The 16,643-nt window shown below is 46.5% G+C and overlaps 1 protein-coding gene across 12 annotated transcripts in view; it reads right to left on the bottom strand.

The window, feature by feature from the left end:
• TENM4 (teneurin transmembrane protein 4) overlaps window positions 1–16,643 on the bottom strand; it is a 763,612-nt gene that overhangs the window by 25,318 nt on the left and 721,651 nt on the right. For all 12 annotated transcript variants that reach the window (XM_065595842.1, XM_065595866.1, XM_065595862.1 and 9 more), the window contains 2 exons: window positions 14,281–15,158; window positions 3,071–3,243 (listed from right to left, as the gene is read on the bottom strand). In XM_065595842.1, the coding sequence (XP_065451914.1) occupies window positions 3,071–3,243; window positions 14,281–15,158 (1,051 nt within the window). The remainder of the gene's footprint in view (window positions 1–3,070; window positions 3,244–14,280; window positions 15,159–16,643) is intronic.

Raw genomic sequence — 16,643 nt, 5'->3', positions numbered from 1 at the left:
TCCTCACATCCGACATCCCCCCTCCTCCTCACCAGGATGGGGGGTTCTGGTGCAGGAAGTGGTAGACCTGCCTCTGGCAGCTTTACGCTGCACAGATGGGGACGCCGTCCATGGGAATCTCAGGACACTGTATGTTCGCCCTGCACCACATTAGCAGCGTCCACTGGTGCATCCAACCCCAAGAGCATGGTCTTCAGTAGCACACAGTCTGGGAAATAAAACTCTGGACCTTCTACCTCCACCATTTACCCTGACAGAGACTCTCCCCTAGAGCTAGCAAGAGGGCTTTTCCCTGGAGCTCTGTGAAATCCAGCTGTCTGTGTGAACAGGGCTTTTACGTCAGCCTCAGTGTGGGTTCTGGTTCTGCTCAGTGTCACACTGAGTCCTGCATCAAACCGTATATCAGCCCAGTTTTGCGTTTGGTTCAGCCCGAGTCTGCTCAGAGCTCAGTCCGGGTTTCTTGAAAGGTTTAAAGCCAGTTTGGGGCTCATCATGAAGCTCTGCACCAATCAACTATGCCAGAGCTCATGCTAAGAGTTCTGTCAGTACCTTACGTTCTCTGCTGAACAACCACTGAGAGGGAGAGACAGTCTTAAAACCCCCAGAGCCACTATCGTGGAGTGGCACACGCAAGACAGTAAACTGCTGCTGCTCCTCAGCCAAGCGCTGGTTGATCTGCACACGGCAGACTCCAGAAACCTCTGTTCGGCCACCCCTGTGCTGCTCCCTCTATCACTGTCCCGCTGCCTTGGAACGTGTGGTTCCCCCTCCGTGCACTAGCTGTTTTGGAATTTTTTGTGCTCTCTACCTGGGAGACCCCTAGGCTGAAGGCGTAACACCACCTCTGAGTTAGCTGAGTGTGTTAGGCATCTGGCAGGCTAACGCGCTTGGTTTATGGGCAGGGCCAGCTCCAGGGTTTTGGCTGCCCCAAGCAGCCAACCAAACAAAAAAAAAAAGCCGCGATCGCGATCTGCGGCGGCAATTCGGCGGAAGGTCCTTCGCTCCGAGCAGGAGTGAGGGACCGTCCACTAAATTGCCGCCGAACAGCTGGACGTGCTGCCCCTCTCTGAAGTGGCCACCCCAAGCACCTGCTTGGTAAGCTGGTGCCTGGAGCCGGCCCAGTTTATGGGCCAACATGCAGTAGGGTGACCAGGTGTCCCGATTTTATAGGGACAGTCCCGATTTTTGGGTCCTTTTCTTATATAGGCTCCTATTACCCCCCACCCGCTGTCCCGATTTTTCACACGTGCTGTCTGGTCACCCTAACATGCAGACTAGTTCTCTCTAACAATTTCTTCCTGAAGCCTCTTTTCTGTCCCCTGGCAGAAAGTCAGTTCTGGCTGAGCAAGGGAAAAGTATTGTTGCATCTTTTAAAGTAGGCTGCCCAACTGTGCCCTGGCCTAGACTTGCTCTGTAGGTGGTCCTTGCAAACATGGCTAATTGGGATTTGTTCCTGATGGGACTGCACACACCTTTCAGACTCTGCAAGAAAGCTAACGTACCAGAAAGTTCACTTCATGTGGGAAAAGCTCATTTCCCCGCTCAATCCGTTCTGTGAACTAAAAACACCGTCTGTCATTTCAAACTATTAAAAATGGCCTGTTGTCCTGCCTTGTCCCGTGTTGTTGGGGGATGCCACAATGAGATTTATTGGGCAATTTATTGGCCTTTGGCTCGGGAGGCATAAATCACATCACAGTCAATTATCTCACTAAAGAGCCCCCAACAGCGGGTTCTATTGCTTAATTAGGCTCCTGAGGTGAAGCCAACCTCACGTCTGAGTATTTGCCAGACATCTTAATGCGTGGATTTTTGGCCAGGCTACTTAGGGTTCCAGTTGGTGTGTGTTCTGTAGTGCACAAGGAAAAGTCACCGCACACCAGCTATGCCCTAGGGCAATGTAAGGTACAGCCTGACAAGGCCTGGGCCCCAGACTGCTTTCTCAGGGGCCAGGGAAGGTGCTCACAGACATAGGAAGCAGTTTCCTATGCAGGAGATTATCTTTAACTGTAGAAAAAAAGAGGAAATTAACTACCCAGGGATCTGGTTTTTAAGGAACCAGCATAAATGTGACTCCTGGGCTGACTGGGTCTGACGGAGACATTTCTTTCCATACAAAGGTGAAAACTGGTATTTGACCACAAGCATCTTCATTGGGCACAGGGCAGGCGTTAGCAGAGAAGGGGTGAGACAGAGCCTGCTGGCCCTTCACCCGAGGGACAGAGACTGAGCACAGCCCGACCCCCAGGGAGCAGGGCTAAGCTTCAGATTCTCAATCCTAAGAAAACTCTTGCCATCTACAAGCATTTCTGGAGTGTAACTTCTGCTCCCACCACAGTGCCCCACCTCAGCCTTCCTGCTACTCTCTCTACTCTCTTGCCTTCCCACCTCTTTCTTCCCCCTCCTACTTCCCTAACCTTCCCCCTCCCTACCTGTCCCTCCGGGCAAAGTCAGCAGAGCTGTGCCGATTTACACCAGCTGCGGATCTGGCCCAACACATGCAGCAATGACTGTGCTAACTTACCACCTTGCACACATCCCCTCATCACTCACTCCTCCTTCCTGCTGCCCCCCTTCACTTCTTGCCCAGACACTTGGGGGCAGGGACCGTGTACTGGTCGTTTCCCTGGAGGGTGCTCAGCGCACACTGCACAAAGAATGACGATCCCCAATACACAGCTTCCTTAATTGAAACCATCTCTGGTGGGGGACACAGTGACTCTTTAAGCGGGAAGCCATTAAAATAGTGAAGTAACAGGGTCTACCGGAGGAGCAGTCAGGTTTAGCTAGCCTGTGGGTTTGAATAATGATGGTAATGACGAGGGAGTATAGCATTGTACAGCTAAGAAACCAACTGAGAACCAAATGGAAAACAGCTGCAGAACTGACAGCGAGCCCTGTCGTGTTTCCTATTGCTTTGGTAAGTGGGTGCGAGTGGGAGTGCACCAGCATGTTGCAGGGCGCTGGGTGGAAGGTTTTTCTGGTGCTGGGATAATTAAGATGTCTGTTTCCTGCTGTGTAATCCTTGGCGTGCAGTTGAACGTGGGGTAGGGGCAGTCACCGGGCTCACCTTGCAGGAGGGTGTAGAAGGCGCCTGATGCTGACAGATTGGTTGTTATGGTAACGTCGTCCTTGCTGGAGGTTTCTACCTGGACGTGTACTGAGCTGTCGGTATCGCTGCGGAAGCTGCTGACTTGGCCTGTGGGGAAGGTGACGTTGGTCAGGCGGCCAAAGCTGTCGTACCTGAAAAGGAGGACGGAGTGTGATCAGTACCATGAACAGAGGAGGGGGATCTACGTGCTGCTCTACGAAGAACAGGCCAGATCCTGAAGCCCTTACACAGATTCTACTGCGGCAAAGCTCCTGCCGATTTACCTGGCTCCCAGGACCCCCACTGACTCCACTGGGAGTTTTGCTTGCATTAAAGGGGTGCAGGTTTGGCTCAATAACTCAATAAGTAGCATGACAAAGAGGGACCACACACCACCAGCCCCTTCCATCATGACATTGCCCAAGCAGTTCCCTCTGCCAGAAAATGAGCTAAAAGCAGGGAGGTAGCAAGGGGACTATACCCTGAGGAGAAGAACTTCCTAAAGCAGGATTTTCCCAAGTGTAAGCTGGGAGTAGAGAGCAATGGGAAACGAAAGTGGCACAATTCCCTCGAGCTCTTGGGCCCACTGAGGAGATACTACAGCGATGGGGTCATGGAAGCAGACAAGGAAAAGAAGGAGTAAGAATCCTGCCCCCCCTCCCCCCCAGCAAAAATAACCAATGATAAATGGGGCTTAAGCCATCCCACCACGGCCCACTAAAGCATGACGGCAACTAGAGAATATAATGACACAACGTCCCCCACCCTCAAAGATCCAAAACCAGGGAAAAGTGTCCTAGCAGCACTATCCACCAGAGCAGAAGCCTGAGAGAGGCCATGGAGTTGTTGCTAAGGCCATGCCCATCACCATGATATCTGAGCCCCTAACAATGACAGAACAAATCGCTCACCCCCAAATGCGTCTTCCCCTGCTACTTCACACCGGCAGGCCCAAATTCACGTATGTTCCATGGGACACCAAACATGAATGGGCCAAATTCGACCCCGGGGCAAGTGCCTGCCATTTCACTGAAGTCAGTGGGGTGGTGGATGCTTACACCTAAGGGATGGAGTTGGCCCCTCATCTTTAAGGATGGGATTATTTTTAACCAACTTAAATATTTAGAATAAATGAAAGTGAGCAAAAGTGGTAACTGGCCATCTTCTCTACATTCTGGGCCTCAGACAGGGGTCTCTGGAGTCAAGGTCTAAGTACATTATGGTCTTCCCATCCCCTGGGTGACAAGGAGAGTCTGGCCCACAGTCATGTCACACTCTCAGTCATGGAATTATTCACACTTGGAGAGCTGGGCACAATGCCCTGGTAATTAATTACCTTGTTGTGAAAAGAGAGGGGAAAAGAGAATAAATTCAGGACAGTTTTTGTGAGTTTGGCATAGACCAGTTAAGCCTTTCCCGAGTGACTTTAGGAGCACAGGATTTGGTCTGCATTGCTTTTTTTTTAAAGCTGGAAGTCAAACAAAGCGCTCTGAATACAGAGTAACTTTCTTTGCTCATTAGTTGTTGGTTTGTCTGCGCTGCAACGGGAACTCAAGTGTTTTGGTTGCTAAGTGTCACTGTACCTCCTGTAAGGACATTTGTGAGTCTCCTACTTGAAAACATTATGTAACTTCATACATCAGCTGAGTCCCAGCAGACATCCTTACGCCACCTGCAGCGGCAGTGAACAAGGGACATTATTTAGTGTCTTTGTCCCATGGAGGAAGCGCATCCCTGATCACTGTCCCCAATGGTGTGTTACATAACAGCACAAGCGCTTTTTATATTGACACCAGTATTTACACAGAGTGCCACCCTAAGAGTAGCGATGAGCTCAGATCCACTCCCGCCGCTCTGCCACCCAAACTTCTGTCTCTGAACCCCATAGTTCAGACCCGGAGCATTAACAACCTCAGGGCAAGGATGGTGCTAAAGAGTCAAGTCACATATAAAAACATGAGATGTTGGTCTGATACACCCCTGTTCTCCTCTTACTATGGGGCTAGTCAGGAGTAACCTCACTGAAGTCTACGGGGTTGTTACTGGCTGCTACTTCACCCAAGCCCTAAGAGCACTATGATTGATCATAAGTGAACGAGTAATGGTCTCAAGTTGCAGTGCGGGAGGTTTAGGTTGGATATTAGGAAAAACTTTTTCATTAGGAGGGTGGTGAAGCACTGGAATGGGTTACCAGGGTGGTGGTGGAATCTCCTTTCTTAGAGGTTTTTAAGGTCAGGCTTGACAAATCCCTGGCTGGGATGATTTAGTTGGGGATTGGTCCTGCTTTGAGCAGGGGGTTGGACTAGATGACCTCCTGAGGTCCCTACCAACCCTGATATTCTATGATTCTATGAATGACATTCAGCCCCATGCAGAGAGCCAGCAAAAGTCCCATACACCACAAGTGCCACTTACACATTCAAAATAAACCTCACAAAGCCTTTCAGTCCCAGTTTACTTCCCAGCTCCCCACAAACAGCCCTCCAGACAACAGCCTTCCTACCAGCACCCTCACTAAGACCTTGCCTACTCTTGGCTACACAGGTAGCGGCGTGTAACACATGCCGCAGTGAAAAGCAGGCTGCGTCCACATGCACTGCGGTGTGGAGCTACCCACCGCAGCGGAAGGCCTTTACTCGCTGCTTCCCCCTGGCCGGAGCCTTTCTCCACTTCTGGAGTCTTTCACTGCAGAAATAGCAGTGTAGACAAAAGAGGAGGCCCTATATTTAGCATATGCAATCCGTTCAAGCCAAGCCACTGCGTTCTTTATCAACAATGTTCAAGGCACGAAGACCTCCCGGAAGCGGAGTCATTTTGCAATCCTCAGCATCATCTAGGAGGCACTGCATGGGCATGAAGAGAGCCATGCAGGGTATATATCCTAGGCTTTAGACATGTGCCTTGCTGTACACACTGCTATTTATACCTGTGCTAGCTGAGCACGCAGTGTCTGTACTGTACACGCCACTGTAAGTGTAGACCTACCCTAAGTCACCAGTTTTACACCGAGCTCCCGCCAGCCCCTCAGACACCCGTTAGCAATTCCAGACTCCCTCTACTCCTCCATCTATCCAGCACCCTTAGACACTTTTCAGCACTCAACCAACCACCAGTCACAAGCACCATCCAGTTCCCACCCATCTGCACATCTCAGACACCTGCCAGCACTCACCCGTTCATGTACACTAGCAGGCCTCCAGACTCCCTCTCATCTCATCGAGCTCAATGACAGAGGCCAAGTTCTTGGCAGCTGCACATCCTAGCCCTGCCGCTGCTTGGGGCAGGAGGATTTGAAAGTCTTCAAATAATTTACACATACACAAAGTAGCTCATACATATAGAAATATAGGTATGAGTGTGTGTGTGTGTGTGAGCGAATTTGCATATATGCAAATTTTAGATGTCAAGGCACTTAGATCTTTATACAGGCTTATTATATTTACATCAGAATAAAAAAAACTAAACATAATTTAAATAAAATGTCACACATGCCGCTTAATAAAACACCACAGCTATGGTGGTGAATGTCACCCAACAGCCAGGAGAGGAATTTGGGGTTGAGAATTAGAGATAACTTGAAACATCTGCATTTTAAGTATTCTAAATGACTATTCCACCTCCATCCCATCTGCATTAGGAACCGATGTGGGTATGGTACTAGTTTACTCTGGGGGTGATATCTCACCTATTCGCAGCTGTTAAAAGGTCACATCCGACGGAGGGGAATGTGAGAAGGTAGCGCAACTGCACTATTAACATTTTTATTATTATTTTTAATTAGTGGCAGATGAAGTGTAAAAAATTCATGTCCAAACAAAAGCCTTTTAGCACTCGGATGGCAACACAAAAGAAGGCTCAATATAAACGTGAGTTATGACCGACATTCCCATTTGGACACAAAGTACTTTTCTCATGGCACATTTCTTTTTCTCCTTTCTCATTATATATTTTGCTTATGACTGGAGCACTTTGCCCTTTTGTCTTGGATTAGAGTGTATGGTACATACAGGATGCTGTTTATTATAAACCCCAACCCCATGGGTCCCTCTGACTTTAAGGCCTCCGTGTTTCTGAATAGATAATAAGTTTTAACAAGTCAAAGTGAATGACATGGATGTTTCATCTCTTTTCACCTCCGCCTCCACAAAGTCATTTATATGACAGATTCCCAGCTCCGAGAGGAAGGCCAGGTGACTGGCTCTCATGTAGCTGCAGGTGTGTCCTGGTATTTGTAGTAAGATAAATCTCCTCTAGTCAATTCATTTCAAAGCTAAGCTGCATAGACCTGTTTCCACAATCTAAGGATTTAGAGGTGGCCCAGTTTTCATCACAACCTAAGACTTTTTGTGTTCTCCAAATGCTACAAAAGCACCAGAATTAAGGAAATTCTGAAACACGGGAATGAGCACAGCAGCACTCAGAGCAATGAATTCATCACCTGAGAATGCAGCTGCTGCCTCCTATTCAAACTGACTGCAAAGACTCGGCTTTTACAATTACAGTGACAATTATTAGGCCGGCAAAGGAAGCTGTTGCCATCCATCCCCAATTGGAAATTTATTTAGCTAAGGTTCAATGCACAGAATTAAAATGGTATTTGGTACTTACGAGGCCTAATTGTTAGCTTGTAAACATTCAGAGCTTTCATTTATCACATTACTGTCGTATAGAAGCGTGATCCCTGGGAATCAAAGCAGGGTCACAAGTACTGTCTAATCAGAAAGTCAGCTTGTTCCAGGATTCCCGAGGCTTCCTCATCTTAGATTTTTCACATTTCATCAGCCTTTTGCAACTAGCAGTCAAATAGGTTGGAAAAATAAACCATACTAATGTTACATTTAGTGCTAAAGACTCTGAATGCACCTCACAAACTATATTTTGTGTGTGTTTATACACTCCACAAAGTCTAGCCTCTTCACAACTTTCCAAACAATATTTAACAAAGTTTTAAATATATAAAAACCCTATTGAACTACCCATATATTTTACATACATGCAAGCTAACCTGCTCCTTAAAAACAGCCTGCACACAAAATCAATATATTCCACCCTATTATTATTAGTACATGCCAGCTCCCCAAATGGCCAACAGAAAAGAGGAGCCAAAATATATATATTACTCATTGAATGTTAAAATCATGCAGGCCTCAAACAATAAACAACTTTGCTGTGTTTGAACTGTGGGCTCTCACTATTCTTAGGACATTAACAACTCCCTATATTTAATCCTGAGGGAATTCTGCACCAAAAAAAAAAAAAGACACAAAAAAAATAAAAATTCTGTGCGCAATATTTTAAAATTCTGTACATTTTATTTGTCAATAAGTAAATGTGGAGGCTCCAGCATGGCAGTGGGGAGCACAGGTCACTACCTGCACAGAGATGGGAGATCACCCTGTAGCCCACACCCCGGGACAGGGACTCAGCAGTGAGACTGCACCTGACCCTGACACAGCACAAGGGTCCCAGGGCCCTGTCCCTTCATGCCAGGCTAGGGTTGCCAACTTTCTAATTGCACAAAACTGAACACGCTTGCCCCGCCCCCTTTGGTAGGGGGTTGGGTGTATGGGGGGAGCAATTCCCCGTACAATGATCCCTCCCCCAACAGTTGAGGAGTGATGGGGGCAGGATGTGGGCGGGGGGAGGGAGTACGGAGCTTCCTGCAGCCGGAGTAAGTTTCTGGGAATGGGTCTGACCCAGTGATGGCCTCAGCTGCTCCTTCCAGGGGAAAAGGATCTCCTGTCCTCCCTGCCACCAGCCCAGCAGGGACTAACTGCTGAGCCAGTGCAGGATATGAGCCACTGTCTGGGGGATCCCAAGCCCTGCCCCCCTGCAGTGATTTACCTCTCTGCTGGCTGATCTGGGCACCTGAAACGACATGCTCACACTGTTGGGGAGAGTCAAGTGACTGCGTTTACGACTTCCCTTTGCTTCCCCATCAGAAAGTCATTTTTTTGCAGGAAAGCAAAGAAATCTGTGGGGGACATGAATTCTGTACGTGCAGAATGGTGCAGAATTCCCCAGGAATATATATTTTAGTACCAGGTACCCAGAACTGCTGTCCCTGTGGCACAGAACATGTCCACAGAACTTATTCTGGCGCACAGGAGAAGTGTTATATATCTCTATAATTATCTAGAATTTTACTATAACTTCTCACAAAACGACTTAGTTTGTTTATCATTAATGGTGCCACACGCAATTCAAAACTAGACACACAATTATACACATCACAAAAACAAACATTAAACAAATAAGGAAATCACAAGAGAAGGTTAACAGAAAGCAATTATAACTTCAACCTTGGCTCCAAACTCATTCACATTAATATATGGAAGCATTTCCACTTCCCAACATGCAAACAACCTTAACTCTGCCATTTTCTTGAATGGAAAAAAACCTACCCACAACTAGAAAGTTACTGTTGTTATTAATGAGTTGTGGCTTTTGCTAATTCATGGAGGGTGAAGTTCACTCCTGGGCAGAGGGCCAGCACACAGCCTTGTTGTGCATTTCATCCAACATGCTTTTGTAAGCTGCTCTTTAGAGAGTGTGTGAGGCTTGGCAACTTTTAGTCCTTTATGAGACATCATCTCCATACAACGTAAAGGCCAAAAACTCAGCTGATGTAAATGGGCATATTTCCATTAACTTCAATCTGAAGATCTGGTTCAAGAACACTTTTCCCCCTGACTGTGAGTCACCTCTTGTAGGTGAGCAGCATAAATGGGTTTGGGGTTTCTGGGCAATTTGATCCTAAGCATTAATTGCAGTGATGTGTAAACACCTATGTTTGCATCTGAGGAAGTGACCTTGAGAACTAATTGAGCAGACAAAAGACTTGAACTAAAAAGCCTTATATTGGCTAAATAATGCATGAAAGGGTTGACTTAGGCTCTGGGGGAAATTAAATTATTTAGCATACAGTGATACCATCACAATGAGCTAATCAAGATAATTACTACAGTCCTGACTTTATAAAAATATTTTTTAACAAGGCTCTGGTTTCTGAAAAAAACGACTAATAAGCTATGTCCAGATTGGTAGCAATTCTTTCAGGTCAAGCTAAAGAAAACCCAACAAACTATACATCATCCCTTCTCTCTGGCTTGAGGAGATGGACGGCGAGAGATTTTTAGCCTGATGCAGTTGCCGGGACTCGCTTCCTTTCCCATCGATTATTACTGACGAAGGTTCAGCGTGAAGGTGAGTATTTAATGCAGTTGCTTGGCAATCAGAGTCACAATAAACTTCAAAGGGGCATAGGCCTTTTTGCTGCACTGGAGTGAGTTTCTCTCTCAAAGAAGAGAAGGGTGAAAAACAGACTAACCTCCTGCTAAGTCCCATCCCAAGGGTTATGGAGCAGCTCTGTAGTCCCTGAGTACAGTAGTCCGCACAGCTCCTCTCCCCTTGATGTGTGGGGAGGAACAGCCAGTCGTTCAGTGCTGCAGCAGACCTCCCCCTCCCCAGTCTGAGTCGGGATCTGCTGGGAGTCCCTGGGGAGCTGGATTCCATGGCGTGCTCCAGACCGACCTCCAATGCTAGATCCCCACAACCTGCCTCCTGCTCCACATACTAGTGCTGCACCAACTCAGCTGTGTCTTGGGCACGTTGTGGCATAAGAGCCATGATTTACCCCAATGTTAGCAACAGGTACAGGGAGAAAACTACTTGCAAACAAATGCATGGTGAGTGGCTGGAAGTGTTCAATACGGCCATACCCTCTCTCACCATTGATCTTTGCACCTGAGTCAAAGGTATGATGTGGCCCTAGTGGCTGTCCCCAGGTTCTGACACATTCAAACTTCCCCTTGAAGCAGCACCATGTACCCAACATGCTCACACTGGCACCTACCCGCTGTTCCTTTCCACCTTCACTCAAGTATGCACCTGTTGCTCAGTACTGGACCTCTTCTCTTTTCTTATAGGGTGATCATTTAATGTCATCCTGTGCCAGCATTTGTTGATGGGAGTCAAGGTAAAGCCTATAATGCGGAAATGTCCACCGGGGCTCTGGGAGTGTTATGTAACTTGCAGTTAAATTACTTTCAACTTCTAGGGTGTTTTACATCTGAGGATCTCAAAGCACTTTCCAATCATGAATGAACATGGGATTTGTCTAAACTAGAGAAATATGCCCTGATACAAGCACAGTGATGTACATAGATTCTGGTGCACCTTAGTCTGGCAAATCAGTAACTGAGTCAGGAACACAGATCAATCCCGATTCCCACTCCTCTGTGCCAACCTCTAGCCAACCCTGGTTTCCATTTAGCTACAAAAGGTTAAAAGCTATCATGTGACTCCCCTGAAATGACCAGAGTTACACCAGGGACGCATCTGGCCCAGAATAAGTTTCACAACTTCCCCATTGAGTTGTATAGCAAGAAATAACTGCGGGCTGTCATGAATATACCCACACAGCAGCTCGCCTTTTTTTTCTCTCTTACTTAAAAATTTGCTCTTGTATTTATGTCTATGACCAAAACTATAGAGGAAGTGGAGATAAAGGTGATCGTTAATGATCCTAAAATTTCGTTTGCTTAATTTTCCATGGTTAGCTCTGTTGTCAAGTGCAGGGCCTCTTAGGGTTTGTCTCCCTTGCCACTGGAGATAGACTTGTGCTAGAGGGGCTTAAGCAAGCACACTAAGAATAGCAGTATGGACACTGCGGCTCGGGCTGGAGCTTGGGCTCTCCAACACACCTGACCCCCTAGGCTAGACATAAGCGTCGGTGTCTGTGGAGAGAGGAAATAGTGCCTTGATTTAGCACAATATTACGATGCGGTAGTGGGCTTCCACTCCTAGAGAAAAAGGAGAACTAGTTACGCTAACCCGCTCCCCAGAGAGCAACACTGGTATAGGAGGTGGAGAGATAGGAACTGTGATTCATTGAGGAATACAGAACCTAACTAACCTATTACCCCTCAGCTGATTTAGCAGAGGTTTTACACCAACCCCTTTCAAGGCAGAACCAGCAATACAGGAGGCTGTGTGGCTTAGAGCTCAGGATGCAGGAGACCTTCGTTCTAATCCTGCCCCCACTGCTGGGTAAGCGTGGCAAGTCACTGCCTCTCCGTGCCTCAGATTCCCCATCTTTAAAAGGGGCATAGATAGTGATACTTACTTCCCTTTGAGATCCACTGATGAAAAGTGCTATATAAGGCCTTGGTATTATTACTAAATATTAAGCAAAAAAAAAAAAAAAGAAAAAAAGAGTGTGGAGCATGTTAATATGAAAAGGGCCAAAATGATCCTGGGTCTAACTCAGTCAGGGACAATAGAGATACAACTGGGTAAATTAGGGGCAATGAAGTGTAAAAGCTGCAGTGAAGCACACGCCAATCTGGCCATTTATTCTTTGTTCTTTCTCTCTCTAAATCTCTGTTTCAGCCTTATCCTGCACATAGATTCAATTCCATTCAGGTTTCTATACCAAGTCACCAACCTTTCTCCCATTGCCTGCTAGAGATGCACTATCTAAACTAAACCAAACACCCGCCCCAAATCATCCTTGCCTTGGGCTTCCCAGCGCATCCTGTCTTCTCTATGCCTGTGAGTCCCCTGGGACAGGGAGTGTCCCATAAAGCACTGAGCACACGGCTGGCATGTAACAAAGCATACCAATAACAATAATAATGACATTATAATCTAATGACTGTGGAATTGTCTTCCTAGGGGAGTGGTGTCAGTCCTACACCCTGAGCCATATAAAATTAGATTGGACAAAACACTGGAGCACAGATAGTAGGAGCTCTGGCAGGGGAGTGAACAAGAGACTGTCAGATTCTTTTGCCCACTTGGAAAATATTCAAATAAGCATATTAATGCTTTCTCCCATGCTGCCCCTCAACACGTGGGAGAAGCTCCCGTACCCATCCGCACAGTAACTCATTATCGTCCTTCAGATCCCTCCTTAAAACTCTCCTTTGCCATGAAGCCTACAAATAACTTACTAACAGTTGGCCTGCTGGTGAGCTGAGACACCACCTACCAGCCTGACCAATATTGTCTCACTGTGCTCCCTTTCTGTCTGTCCCCATCTGTTGTCTCTTGTCTTATACTTAAGATTGTCAGCTCTTTGGGACATGGAGTTTCTTTTTGTTCTGTGTTTGTACAGCACCTAGCACATGGGGTCCTGATCCATGACTAGGTATCACTGGGGGTTACAGACCCATGCTGGCCTGACAACCAAGCAGTTAATTCAGCAAGTACCAGCCAGCGCTGATTAGCAGCCTCATAGCCGCTAGGAGAAAAAAAGAGCTGAGAAGCAGAGGGGAGTGGGGCCTTGAAGAGGAGCAAGCAGGCTGGAGATGTAAAGTCCTGCCAGCAAGCTGGTGAGAAGATGCCCAGAGACAACACCACAGAGAAGGGACGTCCGGATCTACAGGCTGGAGAAGCCTACAGAGCCCAGGGAGGTAGGAAGGAGCTCAGGGCACAGCAGGAGGAGTTGTGGAGGATTGATTCTGCCTGTCTGGTTTAAGGACCCTGAGCTGGAACCCAGTGGAGTGGGTGGGCCGCGATTCCCTACAGACCCCTCAATAGAGACTTAAGAACTCTTATTATTATCATCATCATCATCATCCAACATCACACCTAGGAGCCCTAGTGGGAGCTGGTGTGTCAATGCATCTGTGCCCCCTTTGGTCAGACAGAACGTTGCACAGAGTCAGCTCAGGCTGGCAGGGGCAGCCAGTCAGCTCCTCCTGGCTGAGTTTCTATAGTACTCCTGTTCTGGGCTATAGAGGGTGTTCGTTTCAGTCCCGCTGGGGTGTGCGGGTTTTCCCCTGTACTTGGTGGGGTCAGCTGATCCTGCTCCTCTGCGAGCCTGGAAACTCCTTTGGATCTTTCCCAAACCCCAGACTGAGATTTTCAAAGCTCAGTAAGATTTTTCGATATCCAGCTTAACTTTCCCGTTCCAACTAAAATTAACGGGAATTGGGCATCCACATCCTTTAAGTAGCTTTGAATATCTCAGCCTAAATCGATAGGTAAAATTCACTCAGTGCAGAGAATTCAGTCCACACTATATACCACTTAAATCCTATACTAAGAGCTTACGTGGGACCTGATGCTTTGCTCTTCGGCCATTCTACACTGGGGTGAATTTCATCCAGTGAATTTTATTCCATTAACATTACATGGAATACAAAATGGTGCCAAAGGCATATTATCCTAGCAGCACTTACTCATAAAATGTTGTCCATCCGTTTTCATTGGTCTTGGTGGCAAGAAGACCAGAGTTGCCATGGTACGTCATCAGACCCACTTCATGCCCTTGTGCTGTCACGCTCTTGAGAGCGCTGTTGGTGCCAATTGTCACCCAGTAGACCTGGCCATCTGGCACCACCAGCCAGAGTGGCATCCCAGTGGAATCTCTCCGGACATTGACTAAGTTACCATTGTTATCAGTGATCAAAGTTATGTCTCCATCTCCGGTGTAGGTAAAATTGTAAAGGTAATCTCCGGTGGGTAGGCTCTGGGTATAAAGGTGTTTACCGCTGGTGTCAAACAAGTAGAGTTCCTGGTCTATAGGAGAGGACAACTCATATAAGTTCTGTGTGTTGAGGTATGGCTTGTTTTTCCGAATAAAGCGGATTCGGATGTTTCCAAGATCAGCAACATACAACTCCCCATCTGCGCACACTGCTAGGGAGGAAGGGGCATTGAGCTTGGCATCCTTTGCATAGCCATCATCCCCAGAGAAGCAGTCACAGTTGGCATCATTTTTGCAGTCACAGCTGCTTGGTGCACCAGCAACAAGGGAGATTTCCCCATTGGTGGTGACCTGCCTGATGCGGTTGATCTTCTTCTCGTCGGTCTCAGCGATATACAGGACCCCGTTATGGGAGACGGCCAAAGCTGTGGCAGATTCCAAAGTTGCATGTATTGCCACTTTGCTGAGGAGGAAGTGATCAATGCCTGGGACCTGGCAGTGCATAGGCCTCCCGGCCACAATGCGCACTTGGTGATTTTCAGAGATCTGCAACACAACGTTATTATCGAGGACATACAGGGAATTATCCATCGGGTTGACTGCCAGATCTGTGGGCCACTCTAGACGAACCTAACAATGGAACAACACAAAGAAACTGTTAAAATGTCTATTTTTTCTATTTGCTTCCCAAAATCAGCCTTATCAATCAAATCTCTAAAAGCTTCCACTCGTCCATCCAATAGCTAGGTGCGTAGTGTGTTTGGCATGTGATTAAAAAGAGAAATAAGAGAGAGAACTAAATAAATATTTAGTTGTATTGTGAGAGCACATCAAGGTCCCCAAGCGCCATTGTGCGAGGTGGTGTACAATCAGATAACAGAAAGATGGCCCCTACTCTAAACAGATTACAATCTAAGTGTTTCAGAAGAGGTGCCTAAATTGCATGTGTAACTACACAGGCTTGTAGACAACATGGGTAGCTGTTTGTGCTACTAAACGTGCTGTGTTGTAACTGCATATTTTGTGCATGCAAGCTATGAACATCTTTTTGAAAACTTAGTACAGGCCTTGGGATCCAGGCATTGGTCCTGAAACCATGGATAAATATGAATTCTCAATCAATTCAGTTTATTTATTTCACTGCATGAAATCAAATGCGTGCTTCACAGTGTTTTTTCATGTCGTTAAGCATTATGGAAGACCAAGTTTAAGTAATAATAATGCTTTACCAACTCATTTTGTATATGGGTAAACTGAGGCAGAGAGCGGTTAAAGCCACAGTGAGTCAGGAGTAGAGGTGAGAGTCTGGGATCCCAATTTCCTGCTCTAACCATGGAACATATTGGCTCTCAATTGAGGATACTGTTTGATTTGCTAAGAATAATGCCAAACCTAAGAGAATTTTACCTCTACGTGGGTAACGTAGCTCTAACATGAAAATTTCAATATAATTTGGCATCCTTTTATATTCCAAGACATTTCAGTGTTAATGAGAGCCGTAGAAATACACTTTGAGATAATTTTATTTTGTTTCATATAAAAAGAAGGGGTTCGACATTGAGCTGAAGGGAGCCAAATAATTTTAAGAGGGTCTCCCGCAGCATGTGTGATTTTGCAGTGGGAGGGATGGAGAGCAGGTCTGTCTGGAGGATGTTTTGGTCACCTTAAAAAGAACGAGGAGTACTTGTGATACCTTAGAGACTAACAAATTTATATAAGCATAAGCTTTCGTGGACTAAAACTCACTTCATCAGATGCATGCAGTGGAAAATACAGTAGGAAGAGATATATATACACACAGAGAACATGAAAAAATGGGTGTTGCCATACCCACTATAACGAATGTAATCAGTTAAGGTGGCCTATTGTCAGCAGGAGAAAAAACAACTTTTGTAGTGATAATCAGGATGACCCATTTCCAACAATTGACAAGAACGTGTGAGTAACAGTAGGGGGAATAGTTCTACTTTGTGTAATGACCCATCCACTCCCAGTCTTTATTCAAGCCTAATTTAATGGTGTCTAGTTTGCAAATTAATTCCAATTCAGCAGTTTCTTGATGGAGTCTGTTTTTGAAGTTTTTTTGTTGTAGTATTGACACTTTTAAGTCTGTAA

The sequence above is a fragment of the Chrysemys picta genome, chromosome 1 (genome assembly GCF_011386835.1).
Source record: "Chrysemys picta bellii isolate R12L10 chromosome 1, ASM1138683v2, whole genome shotgun sequence".
NCBI lineage: Eukaryota > Metazoa > Chordata > Testudines > Emydidae > Chrysemys > Chrysemys picta.
Note: the sequence above shows the minus strand (reverse complement) of the source record. Positions and strands in the feature narration are given on the sequence as shown.